This window comes from Haemorhous mexicanus, chromosome 13 (assembly GCF_027477595.1).
Source record: "Haemorhous mexicanus isolate bHaeMex1 chromosome 13, bHaeMex1.pri, whole genome shotgun sequence".
Lineage (NCBI taxonomy): Eukaryota > Metazoa > Chordata > Aves > Passeriformes > Fringillidae > Haemorhous > Haemorhous mexicanus.
The window spans coordinates 22,159,353-22,180,478 of record NC_082353.1 but is presented as its reverse complement, the minus strand read 5'-3'; the positions used below and the strand labels follow the sequence as shown (position 1 = coordinate 22,180,478).

Here is a 21,126-nt window from a genome sequence, read left to right as displayed (position 1 = left end):
GAGCCCCAGGACAAAGTGAGACCCTGGGCATTCGGGGTTCTCACTGGGGAAGGGGGGAGTAAACCTGTTCAAGACTTCTTACCAGAAAATGGCTGATAATGGATCTGATATTTGTGAGAAAACCTTTGATTTTATTTTCCTTTCTTTCTCAAAAGCAGCCTTCATTTAAATTTAATAAAGGGGAAAACAGGCTTTCATCTTGCCTGCAGATTTCACATAAAGCTGCTCAACCCCCCACAATTCCAAAAAGAAAAATGTTGTTTTCCTGAAAATCACAACTAAAATTATTCATAAACCTGACCCAGCATGTCTGTCCTGCCCCAGCCCAAGGATTTGGGGGTCCCCTAGGCTGCAGTGCTGGCCCTGGCTCTGTGTTGGTGGTGTGTGCCAGGGGCTGACCCACAGAGTGGCTCCACACACCGTGGCAGAACTGAAACTGGCATTTCTTGCCCCAGAACTGACCCTGATAGAGAGGAACTGCTGTAAAAATGAGCCAAAGCTCTGAGAAACAGGCAGGAGCCACAGAAAACAAATACCTGTTTAAATTCAGCCAGTGTCTCCACACCAGATACTGTAAAACTACATTTTTAAAGGAAAAGTTTTGTTTTAAGGAAAACTTCTCCAGAAAAAAGAAACCTCCACTGTTTGTGGCTCAGAGAGCCACAATCTCCAGCCAGTGACAGATGTGACATCACAGTGTCACTGAAGTGCTTCTGGGTGCAGGAAAAGCAGTTTTTGGGGGCTTTGGCTTCACAGAACAAAGGACACAACCTGGGGTTTGCAGAGGGATGCTGATAATGTTATTAGTAAACATTCCATGGAACTGGGATATTGTCACTCTGATCACCGTGTCCATCAATCAGAGGTGAATATTGGCCCCTTTGAAAATGTATGGTTATTGGCAAACTCTGACTGGGAGGGAAAAGGGAATGGTTTCAAATAACCAGAGGTTACCAGTGCTGCAGAACAAAAGTGGGATGAGCACAGAGCTGCCTGGTTCCTCCATTATCTGCCCAGGGATCTGGGATCCAGCCCTGGCACCTGGGGTGAGCGGGTCAGGCTAAGGACAGCAGCAGGTGCTGTGGCTGCTCACTGCAGAGGGACAGAGCTGCCATCCCAAAGGCTCTTCCCAGCACACAGGCACTTGTGCTGAGCTGTGACATGCCACTCCTGCTTCCTGTTCTGCTGGAGATCCCCTTTTGCCTCCTTCTGACACTGGGGCTTTATCCCTCTGCTCCTCCGTCCTTCTGCCCCTCTATCCCTCTGCTCCTCCATCCCTCTGCTCCTCCATCCCTCTGCTCCTCCATCTCTCTGCTCCTCCATCCCTCTGCTCCTCTATCCCTCTGCTCCTCCATCCCTCTGCTCCCTTGTCCCTCTGCTCCTCCATCCCTCTCCTCCTCCATCCCTCGCTCCCCACCCCCAGTATCCTCTGCTCCTCCATCCCTCCAGTTGCTCTCTCATTCTTCCCGTTTCCCTGGCAACGCCCATCTCGCGCCGAGATCTGTCCCCTCTCTCCCTCTTATCTTTCTCCTCTCTCTTTCATCTCTCTCCTAATCTCCCTCTCCATTCTGAACCTCTGTCCTTTGGTTCCTTTCTCTCTCTCTCCCATTTCATCTCCTCCAATGCCTTCTCTATCTCAGGGTTACAATTATTTGAATCTCACTTTAAAGGGATGATCTGTTTAATTACCCACGGGCCCTGGCCCCGCTCCGCCCTCCCGCAGCCCCCGCCTGGCACGGCGCCCCTGCCCACACCCCAGAGGTGGCCAAGGACAGTGGGGGGACAGTGCCCTCCCACCCTCCCCCAGCACCTGGCAGCCCTGACCTGCAGCCCCTCTGGGCCTGGAATTTTCCCAGAAAAGACTGGACAGGTGATCCCCGAGGTCCCTCCAGATGTGGGATTCCGTGACTCCGTGATCCCAACACAGCCAGCACGGAAGTCAGCAGCTCCCCCTCAGATTCTGTGCTACAGCAAAACAAGGGGAGACTACAATTCATGTGGAAAAGGTGTTTCCTGAAATCCAGATTGCATCCATTTGGGCAGGGGAGTAAGGGAAAGAGGGGAGGAAGGCAGGCTGCTCCAGGCTCTGGGGGCGGTGGAAGGGGCAGGGAAGGGAGCCTGGCTGTGACTCGGGGTCCCTTCCACGGCACTCCTGTGTGGTGGCACAGCCAGGAGGCCAGCAGAGCAGGCCCGTGGCCACCAGCACTGTCCCTGCTCTGGGAGGTCTCTTTAGGGAACCTCGTACGGGCTGAGCCAGAGCAAATGCTGGAGCCAGCATTCTGCTCTAGCCAGGGGTGGTCTGTGAGCAGGCAAAGGTGCATCAAACCTTACCAAAACCTCACCAAAACCTCACCAAAGTTGCATCAACACCGCACCAAAGCCCCACTGAAGCTGCAGCAAAGCCACCGATGGTTCACACCCAGAGTGGTGCCCAGGCAGGGAGCGTTTGGGAAGGGGATTCTTCTCGGCCCCACATGCCCCCACAGGAGCTCCTGCTGCTGTGCCACAGGGCTCAACACCTCCTCCCTCAATTTGCTGAGCAAACTGATCATGCTTCAGGCCTGCTCTTCCAGCCCTTCTGCCCTCACAGCCCTCCTGGAGCATGGCACCAGCGCAGCAGGGCAGCGGGGACAGCGAGCCGAGCTCTGGTGGCACCTGGAGCAGTGATGGGCCCAGCCTCACCTGCTGAGCGAGGGCTTCCCTCAGAGCCATGGGACCCCGGGGCCCTGGGGAGGTGTGTGAGACCCCTCCTGTCACTGCTCTGGGGAGCCTGGCACCTTGTGTCCCTCTGGTCTGAGCACAGTGGCTGAGCACAACCGAGGGGTACCTGCACAGCTGGCACCTGCACAGCTGGCACATCCCATGTGTCCTCACGGGCTCCCTGCAGGAGCCCCCCAGTCCCCTTTGGAACAAACACTCCCTCCACTCCCCCTGCACGCAGGTGTGTGCTGCAGCAGAGAGCTCCAGGACCTGCCTTCAGGGATTATGGTCACCTCACCCCTACAACGCTGCTGCTCTGAGCCCCAAGGCAGGAAGAGCCTTTAAATCAGGTGTGGGGAGAGCTGAGGGAGAGGGGCTGCTGCTGCCTGGACCCCCTCTGGCAGCACCCTCAGCCAAGGCAGCACCGAGCCCAGAGCCCCAGTGCTCCAGGGGTTTGGGACCAGCAGAAAATGGGTTCTGCAGGAGCAGGGAGGGCCCCCAGCCTGCTGCTGTCCCAGCCTGCCTTCAAAGGCTCCACACAGAACCCTCGCTCTGCCTTGGAAAACAATTTTTGCTTTTAAATGAAATAAACAGGGAAAGAAAAGACTTTCAAGTTCCTCCTTGCTGTAACGGCTTCTCCCCGGCACAGTCCCTTTCCTCTCCGAAAATAGCCGAGCTATTCAAAAGAGATGCGAGAAGAAAAAAAGGAACTGAATAGAGGAAAAGGGAAAGAAAAAAATGGAGCCCCAAGGGGGTGGAGAAAAACAGAATGAAAAGACAGCAAAAGTAAAGAAAAGGGATGAAAAATAAAGGAGGGGGAAGAGAGAGACAGACAGAGGAGCTTTGAAAAGAAAGAATGCTGCCAGCCTGAATACAGGGAGCAGGAAGAAAGGGCCCTGAAAAGAAAGAGCCGGCTGGAATGACCTCTCATTCAGGGCTGTGCCAATCACCGCCGCGATGGAAATCCTTTCTTCTTCCCTGCATTCTCTCTCTTTCCAGCGGGGGCAGAGGGAAGAGGAAGAAAGGGGAGCTAATTCTCAGCATAGCAGAAAATAAATCTGCTCTTTGCGGAGACCCTGAAAGGCGCCGAGGCGCTGACAAACCCGTTCCCAGCACTCACACACGCAGATGGGGACAGAAAGGAAAAGGGACCCAGCAACAGGACTACCTTCACCACCTCACTGCTCCTCTGGAAGATGAAGGAGCAAACAGCCCAAGCAAACACACCTGCAGGAACGAGTGTGAATTCAGGTCAGCCCCCAAAACCTTGCAGGGAAAGATCAGGGATGGTTGTGGCAGAGGCAAACCCAGGGCCTGATGCTGTGCTGGGTCCTGCAGGGAGCAGAGGGCAAAGCGTGGGTGCAGCCCCTTTTGCCCTGCAAGGCCCAAACCTGCCAGCACCCAGCCTTGCCTGGAAACACCAACAGGGCTTCTACCCGGGTCTGTGAGTCCAGCACTGCCCCTGCTCCTTTGGCATCTTCAGCAGTGGCAGGGGTTAACAGAGCCTCGTGTGTGGAGAGGGACCAAAGTGCCCAAACAGCCCAAAAGAAACCAAGGTGAAGGGGGAGAGCAGTGCTGGGATGTGGGACACAGGGAGGTGACACCCAGAGGGAGATGGAGCCCTCCAGGACAGCAGGTCCTCTGGGACAGAGGCCACAGGCACCCAGGTGTCCTGCAGAGACCCAGGTGTGATGCCATCTGACCCCACAGCAGCCCAGGGCTGAGGGTGAGAGGAACGTTGAGCCCATGTGGCATCACTCCTGCTGGACACAGCTCCTCCTTAGCATCCCCAGGCCTTGGGTTCATCATAAACTGCTGGGACTTGAGGGCAGAGCCATAAATGTGGCCAGAGGTCTGAGGAGACAACACACAGGCAGGAGGAGCTCAGGAATCCAGGTGTGTGTGACCCAGCTGGCTGTGAAAGAGGAAAACCAAACCGGTACGAATGGGAGACATCTGCCACCCCAGCGGGAACAAAGGGATGTGAGAGAGCTGCTCAGGTGCAAGGGAAGATCCCCACAGTGGGAAGGGTCTCACTTAAGGGTGGTACTTCAAGAGCATTGCTGCCCTGGTGCCTGGGAACAATTTCAGTCCAGTTTTGGTATTGCCACGTCCATTCTGCAGGACAGTGGCTCCGGGGCCTGCCTGTCCCTGTGTCCCCAGCTCTGCCCTGTAAAGGGACACACAGGGCTGGCCCAGGTCCTGGCACCAGCAGCGTCCAGCCAGAGCCAGGGGCAGTGAGGAAGGTGAACAGCACCTGTGACTGTGCTGACAGGTTCAGTGTCCCACGAGCTCTGGGGAGCAGCCCCTGAGCCCTGGGCCGGGCAGATGCTGCCCCTGAGAGCCCAGCCCCAGCCCCCAGGCACACAGGAGCCTCAGCCCAGCCCAGCCCAGCAGCTCCCCACTGCTCTCCTGCAGCTCATCCCAGCCCGGAGTGAGGGCTCCTGCAGGGCTGGGCTGGGGCTGCCACGGGATGCTGTGCCCCCACAGCCGGGCACACTGAGCTCTGCCACCCTCCCCGTGGCTGCTGTCCCCGCTGCAGGGCTGGGTAATGAGTTAATCATAGCTGAGGGGCGCTAATTTGAGCGTGATAATTAATACTCAACCGGGTAATCTTCCACGTGTGTGTCTGCCGGAGGGCTGCGCTGGGAAGGCGAGGGGCTGCGGGGCAGGGGACACTTCATGCTGTGTCTGTGCCCCCAGCTCCAGATCCTGAGCCTGTTCTGCCTGGGAGAAACTGCCCCTGTGTGCCACAGCCCCCGGGACATCCCCGAGCACAGCACAGCAACCGTGGTGTGCCTCAGTGGTGGGGAAGGTCCCCGTGAGTGAGGCACAGCTGAACCCACATGGGGGACACCCACCTCCAGCTCTGTGGCTCAGGAATCACCTCTGGCACAAGGATCCAGCTGTGGAGCTCAGCCCACACAGCCCAGTCCCAACACGGCGAGTGCCACCTCCCACGGACCAGGGGAACGCAGGGGAGGGAACCAGAGCTTCCCCTGTGCAGGAGGGGGTGTGGGCAGGACCTGGGGAGCACGGAGCTCCCTTCCACCCACACCAGGCTCTGCGCCGGCCACCTGGCAGTGCCCCACTCCCAGTTTTCCAACAACAAGGCTCTCTGACGTGTCCCACCACTGCAGGAACAAACCCAGCTGCACAGCTGCCAATACCACTTCTACTTTCAGATCCCCAAGGTGGGAAAGGTTTCAGATCCTTTTCTGCACAGCTGAGCAGGTCAGGGACGAGTGTTTGGGAGGCTGGGTTGGACAGATGGAGCAGGAGGCACCGGACAAAGCTCCCTGCTGGTGGCAGTCCGTGAATGCCCAGCCCAGGGCTGACCCAAGCCAGGTGTGGAGGACACACATCCCCTTATGGCCCAGAGCCAGCTGTGCCTGCTGCCCCCACAGCACCAAGTCTGTATGGCCAAACAGAGCAGAGCACCCGGCCAGAGCTGGTCACAGGGCCAGGGTGAATTGTAATTCCCACTTATTGCCCGTGTGCTTTTGTGTGTCATCATGCTGTGAAAGCTCCTGCAGTGCTCCTGACTCTGGGCACAGGCCAGGATTTTACACAAAAATACACGTATTTATCTTTTGCAAGGAGTTGGAAGAACGGGGCCTGGCACTGCTGTCCAGAGTGTCAGTGGCTGGACAGGGGACACGGACAGAACCTGACACCCCTGGGAGCACTGCCCAGGGCCCCACAGCCCGGGGCTGTCCTGTTCCTGAAAACAGAGCCAGTGCTGGGTGAGCCTGGCCTGGGGGCACTGGGGGCACTGGGGGATGGGTCACCTGCCTGGCATGCAGGGCTCGGACAGGGCTGGCTGGGTGATGCAGGGGGATGCAGTGGGCAAATCCTGCTCCTGAGTGGGGGTGGGGGGATTTGCACCATTTGCTCATCCTAATTAATATTTCCCAAGGTCTCAGTGAGGCTGGGCTGTCTCTGCCTTGGTTCTGGCAGCTCTGGCTCGCCCTGGGTCTGCACCACTTGGCCTCCCTGTTCTCATCTCAATCTACACAACCCCTGTACTTTGTGCCCTTCTTTCTCACGGCCAGGAAGTCCCATAAACACACACAATACCCAGCTGTTGAAATAATTTCCTTCTATGTGTCCCTGGCTGATAATCACAAAGCCAAACCAGACCACTGTAGCCCCCCCAGACCTGGGCTAGCTCTCAGCAGGGGATGGCCCAGCCGGGCTCTGCTGGGGCATGCAGGGTGGCCAAGGCAGATGGGGATAGATGGAAGGGACCCAGCAGAGACTCAGAGCTCTGATGGGGACACTCGGCCAGCTCTGCCCACGGCTCTGCCTCTGGGAAAGCAGAGGGCACTCCCGGCCCCAGCTCAGAGCTCCTCTGAGGGCCGTGAGGTCCCAGTGAGCTGGTGCCCCCCCAGCCACGGGCACATGTGAGCCCAGGGCTGAAAACCCTCTGGGATCAGAGTCCGACCGCTCCCCAGCACTGCGGAGGCCACCACTACAGCACGTCCCCAGGTGCCACATCCACACAGCCTTTGAACACTCCTAGGGCTGGTGGCTTTGTGCACAGCAAGCACAGAATGGCCACAGCAGGGACAACCTGATGGCTCTGCAGCCAAGCCCAGGGCAGAGTCAGCAGGGCAGGTCAGCCTGTGCCTGGCAAGGGCGACGCTCAGCCCGCTCAATAAACTAACAAAGAGCTGACTGCCATGGAGCAGGGAGGTGTTTGGGCTGGGAGTTCAGGATGCCTACAGTTTGGATGGCAGAGGGGTCAGGATTCAGAGTAGAAAGTCCTTTGTGAGGAAGGAGACCCTCACAATCCCTGTGGACTGACTGGGAAGGGAAGCAGCTCCCTGGAACATCCATCCTAACCACAAAAGCAATTCTTCCCAACAGCAGCCACCAGCCAGGCTGGTCCTGGGCATCCCCAATCCACCCAGCCATTCCAGGGTGTCCCCAGTCCACCCAGCCATTCCAGGGTGTCCCCAGTCCACCCAGCCATTCCAGGGTGTCCCCAGTCCACCCAGCCATTCCAGGGTGTCCCCAATCCACCCAGCCAGTCCAGGGTGTCCCTGATCCACCCAGCCAGTCCAGGGTGTCCCTAGTCCACCCAGCCATTCCAGGGTGTCCCTGATCCACCCAGCCAGTCCAGGGTGTCCCCAATCCACCCAGCCAGTCCAGGGTGTCCCCAGTCCACCCAGCCAGTCCAGGGTGTCCCTGATCTGCCTGGTGATGTGCAGCATCTCTTGGGGAGGTTGAGATGAGCAGGCCAGGCTGCCCTGAGGCTTCTGTGATCTCAAAGGTCCTGTCAAACCAAAGTGGTTCCATGGTTCTGAGGAGAAGCTCTCCCTTCAGAGCAGCCCATCATGGGCTGGACAAAGGGAAACCTCCCTCCTGTTCTCCAGCTTGCTCATGGATTCCAGTCCTGAGCCCAGAGGAACTGGAAACCACCCAGTCCCCAGTTTAACCCCCAGGGCAGGGGCTGGTGCTGTGGGACATGGGGAGGGCCCTGGGATGGTGGGTGTGGGAACAGACCGGAGGTGAGAGGAGGGGAAAGCAGCCAGGAGCACACCAGGATTAAAACTTGAAAGCAAAAGAAGGGGAGAGACAGAGCTGGTTAAACCGGGATAACATGGTGAGGGACAGGGTGCCAGGAGAGAGGCAGAGCAGGGGGAATGGCCTGACACCACAGAGAATGGGCATGAGACAGTGCTGCTGCTGGCAAACAGGAAAGATAAATTTAGAGGCAGTGGTGAGCACTCTTCCTCTGGAAGCTCTGCCCGTCCTTCCTCCCCTGCTGTCCTTGTCCAGGTCACCCCCAGCACGGGCAGGACACGGGCTCCAGCCCGGTGTGGCTCTGAGGGCCGGGGCCAGTCCCAGCCGTGCCCAGGGAGGGACCCGGGCCCTGCTGGGGGGCTGAGGGACAGCCAGGGCTCCGTGGAGCAGCCCCTCACCGTCCCAGCCTGGTCCCAGCCTGGGCTGCTGGCAGCTCCCACCCGCCGGCCCAGGAAATTCCTGTTCCGCAGCTCCACGTCGGGCTGTGCACAGCCTGGGCACAAGGCAGCTCCCCACGGAGGAGAAGGGGAAGTAAAACAATGAGCAGGGCTGCCTCCTGCCCCCTGCCCGCCCTGCCTGAGCTGCCCAGCACGGCCCTCCTGTGCCAGTCTGCAGAGGAGACGCCTGCAGGATGACCCCAGGGCTCCTTCCAGTGCCTAGAGGGGCTCCAAGAGAGCCTGAGAGGGACTGGGGACAAGGACCTGGAGTGCCAGGAAGGCTGGCATCAGACTGACAGAGGGCAGGGAATTGTCACAGGTTGCCCAGAGAAGCTGTGGCTGCCCCATCCCTGTTGGTCCAGTTGGATGGGGCTTGGAGCAATCTGGGGACGAATCTCCAGGGCCACAAGATGTACCCTGTCCTACCAGCCCTCCCTGCTCTCACACCAGGGTGTTCCCCAGCTCCCCATTGTCCCTGGTTATCCCTGGAGCCAGTCTGGAGAAGATTCACGTGAACTTTCTGCAAGTTTGTCTTTGTTCTGCACAACAGAGCACGCAGACACTGGTCACTTTACCTAAAAACTGTGACACTTTGCAGGGAACATTGTCCAAACACTCTGAGGACCAGGAGGTGACAGCACAGGACACTGCAGAGCCGCCCACAGGTGCTGACAAATTGTTCCTGTTAATTTGCACTAGAAATACTGGACTGTCACTCAAACAACAGATGGACAGCTGCAAGGAAAGGCCAGGAAAAGTCAAAACGTGTTTCTACCCTTTCATTTAAAGTTTGGGAAAGAAAGTTCACCATTGCTTGTTCCCTTCGGGGGGAGAGCCCTCTGTTGAAGCTGCAGCCAGGCGAGCAGAGCAGCCCCCCTGTGTCCAAGCACAGACCCCAAACAGACAAACTCAGGCCCCCTCCACAGCTCGGCAGGAGCACCTCCTTCCCCCCCGACACGCCACATTTCACTGTGCTTTGGGCACAAACTGGGGCTGAGGGAAAGCCGTGCTGAGCATGGGCTGTGGTCTCCTCCCACACCAACCCCACCGACCCACAGCCAGGGTGAGGGAGGAGGAGAGGAGGGAGTGCAGGGGGCTGAGGAGAAAATGTGGGACGGAGGCACAAGGGGAGAGCACTGATCACGGTCTCTGTACCCAAGGCCAAGCCCTTTGGGAACGACATGACTCTCCCTGAGGACTCTAGCCACAGGCAGCACACAGGATGGGCCTGGGCACTGCTGGGCACGGCTGGCACGTCCCACCCTGGCCATCCTCAGCATTCTTCCAGCCCACCACGCAGCCCCCGTGGCACACCTGGCTCCATCCCGTGGCTCCGGGAATGCCCCATGCCCTGAGCAGGCACCTGAGGCATTCCAGGAGCTGGCACCTGAGCCCAGACAGGTGCACTCTGTGAGCCAGGGACGTGATGGGGCTTGGGAAAACAAATCTGGGAGCGGGTGGCAGAGGGCAACAGACGCAGCAGGAAGGGCCCTTGACACAAGGCTACCCCTCATCCCCGCACTGGCCCTGGCCTGGCAGCCCCAGGGGCATGCCCAGAGACTGGGCTGAGCTGGAGCTGACTTCTCCACCAGGAAACACTGTGAAATAAAGGAGGGCAGGCAGCCTCTCTCTCACGGGCTGTGATGCTGGCATGTTCCTGGCAGTACAAACACACTGCTTTGGAGATCCCCCAGCACTCCCAGCCGGAGAGCAAAGCCAGACAGGGCCTGTGCTCCTCCCTCCTCCACACCGTGATTCCCAAACTAGCTGATAAATTAAAATGGCCCAGTAAAACTGCCCAAAACAAACACTTTCTCAGGGATTAAACCAAGCCCAGAATGCCAACATGATGAGCCGTGACCCACACCACCAGAGATGCTCCACTGCTGCTGCTGCAGGGACCCGTGTTGGACCCTGCGAGTCACCCCCAGGTTTGGGGGTGTCCTGGGCTGAGCAGAGCTGCATCTCCTGTTTCCCCTTTTGGAGGGACACAGTGTGACCCTCAGAGAGGGCACTGACACAGAGCTGCTCGCAGGAGAGGAGCTGGGCCCAGGTGAGGGGACGTGCCTGTTCCAGGCAGCTCCTGCAGCGAGGATATTGTCACCCAGGGTGGCAGCAGGGTGACACACAGGGTGGCACACCGGCCAGGCTGCCCCAGCTGCTGCTCCCCACAGCCAGCCAGGGCCTGGGCACCCTGGGACCCCTCGGGGTCCCGTGAGAGCCATGCCTGGAGCCTGCCTCCAGCCCAGGACGTGTTTGTATAACCCTGTGGCCAGCCTGAGCACCCTGTGGGAACCACTTGGATCCACAGCTTGGGGGGGGCAGCTCAAACCTGGGCTAGAGGAGTGGCCGAGGCAAGCCTGGGAGCAGGGTGTGGGGAGCAGAGAGAGGGACAGGACACAGGACCGTGGTGTGGGGCAGGAGCAGGGTGTGGGGAACAGAGAGAGGGACAGGACACAGGACTGTGGTGTGGGGCAGGAGCAGGGTGTGGGGAGCAGAGAGAGGGACAGGACACAGGACCGTGGTGTGGGGCCAAGCAGGGTGTGGGGAACAGAGAGAGGGAGAGGACACAGGACCGTGGTGTGGGGCCAAGCAGGGTGTGGGGAGCAGAGAGAGGGACAGGACACAGGACCGTGGTGTGGGGCAGGAGCAGGGTGGGGGGAACAGAGAGAGGGACAGGACACAGGACCGTGGTGTGGGGCCAAGCAGGGTGTGGGGAACAGAGAGAGGGACAGGACACAGGACTGTGGTGTGGGGCAGGAGCAGGGTGTGGGGAGCAGAGAGAGGGACAGGACACAGGACCGTGGTGTGGGGCAGGAGCAGGGTGTGGGGAACAGAGGGACAGGACACAGGACCGTGGTGTGGGGCAGGAGCAGGGTGTGGGGAGCAGAGAGAGGGACAGGACACAGGACCGTGGTGTGGGGCAGGAGCAGGGTGTGGGAAACAGAGGGACAGGACACAGGACTGTGGTGTGGGGCCAAGCAGGGTGTGGGGAACAGAGAGAGGGACAGGACACAGGACTGTGGTGTGGGGCAGGAGCAGGGTGTGAGGAGCAGAGAGAGGGACAGGACACAGGACTGTGGTGTGGGGCAGGAGCAGGGTGTGGGGAAGAGAGTGAGGGACAGGACACAGGACTGTGGTGTGGGGCAGGAGCAGGGTGTGGGATGTGGGAGGGAGGCTGATGGAGCTGCAGGCTTTGGACCTGGGGTGGGATCAGGCTCCAGTCCAGTGCAGGTCAGGCTCTGGGCTGTCCCTGTTCGCCCTGGCCACCCTTCTCTTCCTACACAGCTGTTCACAAGAAAAATCCTAATGCTTGACTAATTAATTCATTATAACTAATTTATCCATTACCCCCTGTTAAGACCCGAGCTCCGGAGGGCTTTCACACAGCTCCCCTCGGTCCCTTGCCTGGGCACAGAACTCAAAGGCCCCCCAGTCCCCACGGAGGCCCCGCGGAGCACCGGGAGGTCCCACACGGGGACACCCCGGGGTGTTCCGGGGCTGACGGCGGAGCGGGACCCGCCTGCTGCGGGACCAGCCCACAGAGTGTCCCGCACTCCCCGGAGCACTCTGCCGCCGCGAACGGGGGGGGCCCCATCCGGGACCCCTCCCGCTGGCCGCTCGCAAACACCGGGAGACTGCGGAAAGTCGGGGCAGGGCCGGGGAGCGGAGCGGAGCGGCGGCCCGAGCCCGGCCCCGAGCATCCCTCCCCGCCGCGGGTCCCTCCCCGCGCTCCCCCCGCCCGCAACAGGTCACGGCCCCCGCCCGCGCCCTCCCGCAACTTTCCCGGCCGAGAAAGTTTGAGCGCGGCCACGGGGAAAGTTCCGGGGGGGTTCCCGGGAGGGGCGGCCCCGGGCGCGGAGCCGGGACCCCCCGTCCGCCCCGCTCCTCCCGGTCCCTCCCGCCGCCATCGCTCCCGTCTCGGTGGCGCGGGGCAGGAAGGCGGCGACACCGCGGTGTCCCCGCTGCCGTACCCCCCCCGGGAAGCGGGGGTGGCGGGTGGGCTTTAGGGGCACGGGGGGGTCCGGTGAGGACTCACCGGCGGCTCCACGGGGCGGCGGCGGCGGCTCCGGGCCCGGCGCTGGGTGCGCAGGAAGGAAGAAGGAGGGAATGAGGCAGGGCTGACGTGAAGGGATGCAAAGCAGCTCCTCCTAACTCGCCCGCCCTTCATCTTCCTCCCCCTCCTCAACTTGCCCGACCACCGCGAACCGCCCCCCCGCTGCAGCAGCACCTTCCACCGGAGCCGGGGCCGGCCTCGGTACCGGTTTGGGGGGGTCAGCGGTGGGGGGACCGGGGGTGGGAGTGGTCCCGGTGCCCACGCTGACCCTGCATTATGTCCCCTCCAGCAGCACATTCTCTATCTCACCCCTCGTTCTGGGGGGCTGTGACCGCACGGAATGATGCCGAGGAGGGGATGACCTTCTCAGGAGACCCAGATCCAGCTGGGCGTCGCTCTCCTCCGCCAAGGGGGTGGGAAAGGTCATGTGCACCCCAAAAAGCTTGTAGGGATTGATGGCAAGGACTCCCCTCTCCCCAAAAATGGGAGGAATTAGGGATGTTGCAGGAATTGGAGGGGCTGGGGGGGGATGCTGTTCACCCGACACAAAGAGGCGGGGGGAAAGGCCACGGGGGGCGGCAGGAGGTGGCCAGAGGAGGGAGCGAGATGGGATGTGCTATGGGAAGGGGAGCAGGTGATCCGGAAGTTGGAGGGTTTGGGAAAGGGGGTGCTCTTGGCTCCCCCAAGAAGGCAGAGGGAGAGGTTGAGCTACGTGGCTGTGGAGATGGGGTGGCAGGAGGCCACTGGTCCCCAAAAGGAGGGATGGGGGTGAGATGTGGCACGGGAAGGAGAGTGGGTGGCAACAGCCAAGGATCTGCGGGCTGCAGGCTTTGCTCCCATCGTGAGGAGGAGAAGGATGAGGAGGAGGAGGAGGAGGAAGAAGAGGAGGAGGGTCTCCTCCCCACAGCAGAAGGAGCGTGCGGGGGCAGCCGTGATTCGGCTGGTGTGTCGGGAGATTCTCATCTCCATGGAAGCAGGTGGCGCCGGCCGGACTAATCGCAGCAGAGTTAGTCTCCACACGCAGCCCTTTGTCTGGGCTCACTTCTGCTTTTCTGGTTTGTTTTTTTTTTTTTTGTGTGTTCGTGGTGAAAACTGAGCTCCCTGCTCTGTCCCCGCTGCCACTGCCGGTGCTCACATCTCCCCCGCCTGTCTGGGGCCGCGCAGCATCCCGTCACGTCCTGCTGCCGCCCGCCGGCCCAGCCCGGAGCCGCCCGGTGTCACCGGTCCCGAAATGCCGCTTCCCTCCCCGCATGCCCGGCCGGCCTCGCCCCGCACGTGGCCCGCACAGATCTCTGCCCGCGCAAGGATTTGCCGAGAGGGACGGGGCGCAGGAGGCTCGCTGCTCTGCATCCCGGGGTGCCCCGGCCAGGGGCTGCGCCTGGAGCTGCACCTGGCGGGGCACGGAGCGCGGCACCGGGCAGGACTCGGGTGGGACGCGGGGCAGGGAACAGAGCGGGGCACAGAGCGGGACAGCGAGCGGGGAACGGGGCGGGACGAGGAGCGGGGCACAGAGCGGGGTGCACCGTGTGACCCGGAGCGGGACCCGGAGCGGGCCTGGCCAGCCCCGGCGCCGCCGGCTGTCAGGGAGTCGCTGCCCGCCAGCATCAGCCAATCAGAACGCGGATTCAGAAGGATGCGTCCACCTCAGCCAACCAGAATGCGGATTGAAGAGGATGCGGCCATCGCAGCCAATCAGAACGCGGATTCATGCTGCCGCCTCCTCAGCCAATCAGAAGGCGGAAGCCAGAGGCCGCAGCCGCCCCAACCAATCAGAACGCGCGATGCGCCGCCGCCGGTCCCGCCGTTCCTCCCCTTTCCCTCTCCGTTCCTCCCCGCCCCGCGCGGCGCGCACTGACCCTTCTCTCCCTGCCCTCCATGTCTGTGCCCGCCGGTCCCGAGGAGCCGTGTCCGTGCCCTGCAGGGAAGGGCCCGTGGCTAGCGCCCGGTGCCCCGCGGGATTGCCCCGCCCTGTTCTCACACTCCCCAGCGCAGAGCGCTATTGCGGGCCCTGGCCGGTGTGTGCCCGCGCTGGGGGAAGCAGGAGCGGGCAGTGGCCGGTGAGCTCTCGCCCCGCCGGTGCCCTCTGTGCCTCTGTGCCCGGCACAGAGTCGCTGGCCCTTTAAAAGAGGGCGTGGCCCAACACGCAGTCTTGCCGCTGCGCGAGGCGCCGGTCCCTGCGGGGCTGGCGCGCCCCCTGGCGGCGCGCGCGGGGAGCAGCGGTGCCGGTGGTCCCGGTGGTCCCGGCGGTCCCGGCACGGGCAGCGGGCGCCGCATCCCGACTCGAGGCCTGCCCGTCCGCCCCGTCGGGCTGCGAAGAACGGCCGAGCCCGCCCCGGCGGCAAGCCGCGGTGCAGCCGCGCGGCTTTGATCGCTCCCGCGGCCCGGCGCTCCGCAGGGTCACCCCGGGCTCAGCCCACCGGAGCCCGGTGCGCTTCCGGGGCGGCCGAGGGGCTTCCTGCGGTGGGTGTGCGGCCGCGGTGCTGCTGCCAGTGCTGCTCCCGGCCCGGCCCGGCCCGACGCGCCGCCGGGATGATCAACGCCATCCTCGTGTTCAACAACCACGGGAAGCCGCGGCTCGTCCGCTTCTACCAGCACCTGGTGCGCCACCGGGGCCGCCACCGGGCCGGGGCCGCCGCTGGGCTGCGGCGGCGGGTGCCTGAGCCCGGTGCGGGGCCGGGAGCAGTGCAGGGCTGCGGGCGCCGTGGGGTTCGGTGGGCTGGGGGTGTCCCGGGAGCAGGGCGGTCGCTGCGGCACCTGCCGCTGTCCTGGTCGCGTCCTTCAGGATGCCCCGTGTCACGCACGGGTGGCACCGGGACTGGCGTGTCGCCCGGGGCCGCGGGTGCCATGGGTGCCCACCCACCGTCTCCTCCTGGCAGGCAGAAGAGGTGCAGCAGCAGATCATCCGTGACACCTTCCACCTGGTGCTGAAGCGGGATGACCACATCTGCAACTTCCTGGAGTGCGGCAGGTAGCGGCCGGGAGGGGCCGTGCCGGGCTGTCCCCCACCTCGCCCAGTGCCGGGCTGTCCCCAAGCCCCTCAGCCGTGCCCGTGTCCCCACAGCCTGTTCGGCGGCTCGGACTACAAGCTGATCTACCGCCACTACGCCACGCTGTACTTCGTGTTCTGCGTGGACTCCTCCGAGAGCGAGCTGGGCATCCTGGACCTCATCCAGGTGCGTCCCTGCAGGGCCCAGCTGCCCGGCGCCAGTCAGGGCCGTTCCGTGGCCGTGCCAGCCCTTCTGAAAGGCCTGAGAAGCCCTCGGGGCCATGGTGGGGAGGGGGGCTGCACGTATGCCCTGAACTTCTACGTGGCTTCTTCACCTGGGAGCAGCAGGGAAGGCAGTCTGAAGGGATGTCTTTTAAAAGTAGACACATAGAATCATTTAGGGTGGCAAACTCCCTTGGGAGCATCAAGTCCAACCACTAATCCTAGGATTCTGGAGTCCCAGCTTGGAAGGGATGTCAGGGATTGTCTGGTCCAGCCTTTAGACAATTCCCAACACCCTGGCATGTGAGAAATATCCAGTGTTGGGGAATCCCTCACTTCCTCATGGAAATTATTCAACACCTATTTCTTTGGAAAAAATTTTCCTGTTGAGCCTTTTTGGAGTCTCCCCAAGAGGAACTTGTACCCATCATTGTGTCTTTCCATGTGACTCCTTGTATGACAAGAGTTTCCAGCTTTGTAGCCACCCTTTAAACACCAGAATATGGGAAGAAGGTCCCCCCTGAGCCTCCTTTTCTCCAGGCTGAGCCCTTTCCCAGCTCCCTCAGCCCTCCTGGGGCTCCAGCCCCTTCCCAGCTCCGTTCCCTGCCCTGGACATGCTCCAGCCCCTCCAGGTCTCTCTTGTCAGGTGGGGCCAGAGCTGGAGGTGCCCCAGCAGTGCCTCCTCAGGGGACAGGCACTGCCCTGGGCCTGTGCCCACGCTGGGGCTGACACAAGCCAGGTGCCATTGGCCTCTCGCTCACCTGGACACACCTGGGCTCATGTTCTGCCACGGTCACCAGCATGCCTAGGTCCTTCTCCAGCTTTCCAGTCACTCTGTCCCATGCCTGGAGTGTTCCATGGGGTTGGTTGACCATCTTGCCTGGTTTCTGCTGCCCAGGTGTTTGTGGAGACGCTGGACAAGTGCTTTGAGAACGTCTGTGAACTGGACCTCATCTTCCACATGGACAAGGTGGGTGCTGGGCTCAGGGCTGCTCCAGAGCCTGCATTTCCCCAGCTGGGGCTGGCCAGGAGAGTGTGGGGATGGCAGGGGTCCCTCTGGGGGGACTGAGATCCTGTATGGGAACCTTTGAAAGGCACTCAGATCGTGACCTCCCCAGAGCAGCCCGAGGGCTGGGCTGCTCTGAGCCCTGGGGAGCCGTGCCCAGCCCTGGGGCTGCCCCGGGGCCGGGTGGCCATGGGCAGGGGGTGGATCTGTGCTCCACAGCCAGCTCTGCTGCAGCTGGGCAGCCTCGGGCCTGGCGCTGGGGCGTTCTGCCTCTGCTCCAGGCTGTGACACCTCGAGGGAGTTAACATTTCACTACAGCTGCCGGGAAAAGAAAAGGGAAGGAACAATAGGAGTGTTTGGAATTCAAAGTGCTGGGTAAACTGTGGTTTGAGCCACAGCCTGTAATGCTTCCTCTTGAGCTGGATGGAGATACTGGGTGGAACCGTCCTCTTTGATCATGTCCTGGGTCACGAGGCTGAAGATAGCTGGGAATAGGTGGCCAGAAATAGGCTTGGAGCAGGGGGAGGCTTGGCTGAGGGTGCTGGGCTTGCATTGCTGTTGATCAAGATTTTCTTGCTTTGCTGGAGACGAAAACATATCAACAAAAAAAGAGCATTGGGAAAAAAAAAAGTAAAATGCTCCCTTTCCATTGGTGATTCCAACTGGGGAGCTGGCAGGGAGGGGGAGTGAGCAGGTCAAGGTATCTCTACGTTACCAGCTGCTGAGGTCAGGCTTTGGTTTCACTGTTTGCCCTGTTGCAAACTTTCCAAAATGCCACAAGGAGATTTTCTTGTCAGCAAAAGTGTTTATCAAAGGAGGAAGGAGGGCCGAGCAGCTGTGGGAGAAGTGTTGGCAGTTGGCAGCTGCCCAGGTCACCTCTGCCCACAGCTGGGGGAGGATATGCTCGTGGGTGCTGACTCTGTGGGAGGGGCAGGACCCAGCAGCTTTTCACTCAGCCTTACTCTCAGCTTTACATGAGCTTTGCATGTAAAACACTGAGCCCCACGGCCAGCCCGCAGCCCTCGGGCAGGGCACATCACACCTTTGCCAGCAGCAGTGGGGTCACCCTGCCTCTGACCTCTCCTGACAGAAGAACATTCCAGGAGATGGGAATCGGGGGTTTCTGGTCGTGCAGACCCCAGCTCGGTCACCCAGGCTCTCCCAGCCCTTCCCATCCCGTGCTCCTGCTGCTTCCCAGCTTTGACTCTTGGCCATTATCAGTTGGTCCTCCGGTCTCTTTCTATATTTGGCACATGTTTATTTCTCAGATGTGCTCATGTTCCTGTGCTTCCCGGAGCTGGGCTGCAGAGGGGCAGTGTTTGGGGTGCTGGGCATGTGCTGGTGTGTCCTGCTGAGCCCGGGTTGCCCCCCTGGGATGCCCAGGCAGGGCCACAAGTGTCTCCCCAGCCAGGGCTGTGAATGTCTCCCTGGGCAGGGGATGGCAGGGGTTCAGGTGCAACTTTGGCTGCATTCTGTAATTTTTCTTTTTGCCTAAAGTTCCACCTTGCACTGCCTGCAGCACAGGGCCATGGGACCAGAGCTGTGGCAGGCCTGGGGTCCTACTCCTGACATGGGCTGATGGAGAGGGACATTGGTCAGGCCCCAGTGGCACCAGTGCTTGTTGCTGTCGGTGCTGGGAGCCCCAGCCTCCGAGCTGCAGGGATGCCCTGTCCAAGGGGGGCTCAGGGTGGGCTATGCCCCACTCTGGGCCCTGCTTTCCACCTCAGAGGGGAGTGTGAGCTGCACTCAGCAGCTGCAGGTCCCAGAGGGGACACAGATTGCTCAGGAAGTGCTGTGCTTTGGCTTGGAAAACAAAACTTGCTCAAGATTTCTGCCCTGCTGGTTTGGAGCCAGCTTGGGCTGAAGCCAGATCTTGAAGGAACGTTTCCTGATGCTCCCATATCCTCTTAGGCGGTGGGAGCCACTTGCTCCAGTTGCTTCAGCATGCACTGGGACTGGGCTGTGGGATGGGGGTTCCAGGGCTGTGGGGGGTCCCAGGAGCTGCCTGGAGCCCACCCTGTGCCCTGCTGATCCCGCACCCCTGCTGCTGCTGCAGGCAGCGTGGGAGTGGGACAGGAGCTGTGGGGAGCCCGGGGCTGGGTGACTGCACAGAGCTGGGATTTCCCCTCAGCAGTTGCTGGAATTGCACGTTCTCTCACGTTCTTTATTCTCCCCCACATTGTCCTGACGGTGTTATTCACAAGGTGTTCACAAGTGCAGCCTGGCTCTGTGAAACCATAAAACAATCTCATAACCCAACCGTGCTCCTGTGGAGCCTCTTTCATGGAAATGACTGGGACCCATAAATCCATTATCTGTGCTGGGGGCTCGTTGGGAACTGCTGACAGTGCAGGCAGTGCTGAGCTGAGCCAGGTGCAGGAGCTGAAGGGGGTTGTAGCCACCAGCACAGCCTGGCTGCCGCCCCGGGGATGGTTACAATTTCTGGGCTTGCAACTCAGCAATGTTCCTTCCTTTCCCTGTCCTGGCTGTGTGATTGCACTGGCCCTGCCTGGCTGTTCATCCTTGAACTCGAGGGGTGCCAGGAAAGGAGCAGACTCCCTTGGCAGCTGTGTGCTTTTTCTGTGCCCGTGTCACAGCCCTGACCTTCCTCAGAGACAGTGGAGAGGCCAGGCTCTGGCCCGGCTTTCTGAGGAGAAGCAGCTTCTGGGGAGAAGCGTCGTGCCCCGTGAGGACCCTGCTGCCTGCTGGGGTCATCTCTGGGACACATTCCTGCTGTCACCTGGCTCCTGGCCCAGGGAGGGCCCAGCCATGTGTCGGGGGTGGCACGGCCAGGCTCTGCCAGTGGAACCGGTTGCATCTGGCTGCTGCAGGGGCCGGGTGGGTGGGTGTCATCTCCAGTGGGCTGCAGGTGGTAAGTGGAGCTCTGGGGCTCCCCTTGGCCACTCTTCTGCTCTCCAGGCAGCTCAGAAGGGGACAGGGGTAGATTTGTGTCCCCTGAGGAAATGCTGGCCCCTGACATGCTCCCAGGAGCGGGCCCTCAGCCTTCTGTTCTGTCATGCCTCCCTGGCAGGTCCACCACATCCTGCAGGAGATGGTGATCGGCGGGATGGTGCTGGAGACCAACATGAACGAGATCGTGGCACAGGTGGAGGCCCAGGGCAAGCTGGAGAAGGCAGAGGTGAGCGGTGACACTGCAGCTCTGCCCGTGGGAGCTGATGGACCCTGGGCTGTGGGGGGGATGGCCCATGGGGGCTGGGGTGGGCATGGGGGGTATCCAGGATATCCCAGTGTCTGCCTGCCAGAGCCCTCGGGATGGGGCTGGGGACACCCCTGCCCAGTGGTGCTGGTCAAGAGTGCAGGGAGCTGCCCGTGGAAGTGGTTCTTTTGTCAAGGATAATGACCCTGGGCCATTAAAGGTTTCTCCTGAAGATGCTGTGGAGGGCTGTGGGGTGGTGCCAGTGGTCACGGTCCCTCTGTCCCCAGGGAGGCCTCTCAGCAGCTCCTTCTCGCGCCGTGTCGGCCGTGAAGAACATCAACCTGCCCGAGATCCCCCGCAACATCAACATCGGGGACATCAACATCAAAGTGCCCAACCTGTCACAGTTCATGTGAGCAGCCCGTGCTGGGGGGCTGCCTGCTGAGCAGAGCTGGGGTCCCCGGCTCCTCCGGGGCTCTGCCCGTGTGGCACACAGGGGCCGATGGTGGCCGAGGGCAGGGAGCAGTGACAGGGCTCAGAGAACGGGGTGGGGGGCTCAGAGAACGGGGTGGGGGGTCCTTCCCTCTGGACCTGGGCTCAGTTCTGCTCCCTGGTCCCCCAGCAACGAAGCTGCTCTTCCTTACCCTCCCTCCCTGCAGACATGCAGCCTCTCCTCGCTGTGGGGCAGTTGGCTCCTGCCTCTCCTGGGATTCCTGGGATTCCCAGAGGTGAAAGTGTGCCTGTAGCGATGGCTCTGTCAGGAGCTGCAGGTTGTCCCCTCCATCCTCCCAGCCATGGCTGTCCCCTGCCCTGGTCCTGCTCTCTGTGATGGGCCCCAGCTGGGTGGGGGTCACTCCTGGGAGCTGCTGTGTGCCCTGGGGACAGTGTGAGGAGGACAGGCTGGAGCGGGGATGGGGCAGCAAGAGGGATGGGAGCTGAGTGACTTGGGGGGCTTGCAGGGTCAGGCCAACTGACTGGAGGGGCTGCTGGAGTGTGTCCCTGTGTCCCAATAAACTACCCCTGAACCCA

The 21,126-nt window shown here is 61.3% G+C and overlaps 2 protein-coding genes across 5 annotated transcripts in view; one reads left to right on the top strand and one right to left on the bottom strand.

Annotated features, from left to right (window-relative positions):
- Positions 1 to 14,717, bottom strand: part of ZNF710 (zinc finger protein 710) — a 22,201-nt gene extending 7,484 nt beyond the window's left edge. Inside the window, exon 1 of one of the 3 annotated variants that reach the window (XM_059858815.1) lies at positions 14,583 to 14,717. The gene's annotated coding sequence lies outside the window, so the exon portion shown is untranslated. Of the gene's footprint in view, positions 1 to 9,244; positions 9,385 to 12,708; positions 12,863 to 14,582 lie in introns of those variants that run through there. The other 2 variants (XM_059858814.1, XM_059858816.1) reach the window with 2 other exon arrangements.
- AP3S2 (adaptor related protein complex 3 subunit sigma 2) lies at positions 14,493 to 21,126 on the top strand. 2 transcript variants are annotated; one of them, XM_059858820.1, is made up of 6 exons: positions 14,493 to 14,783; positions 15,603 to 15,694; positions 15,788 to 15,899; positions 16,833 to 16,904; positions 19,972 to 20,079; positions 20,385 to 21,126. In XM_059858820.1, exons 1-6 carry the CDS (start codon positions 14,508 to 14,510, stop codon positions 20,511 to 20,513), a joined length of 789 nt encoding a protein of 262 aa, XP_059714803.1. In that variant the 5' UTR covers positions 14,493 to 14,507; the 3' UTR covers positions 20,514 to 21,126. The 2 variants fall into 2 exon arrangements, with proteins under 2 accessions (XP_059714803.1, XP_059714804.1); XM_059858821.1 differs by lacking the exon at positions 14,493 to 14,783 and adding an exon at positions 14,924 to 15,324.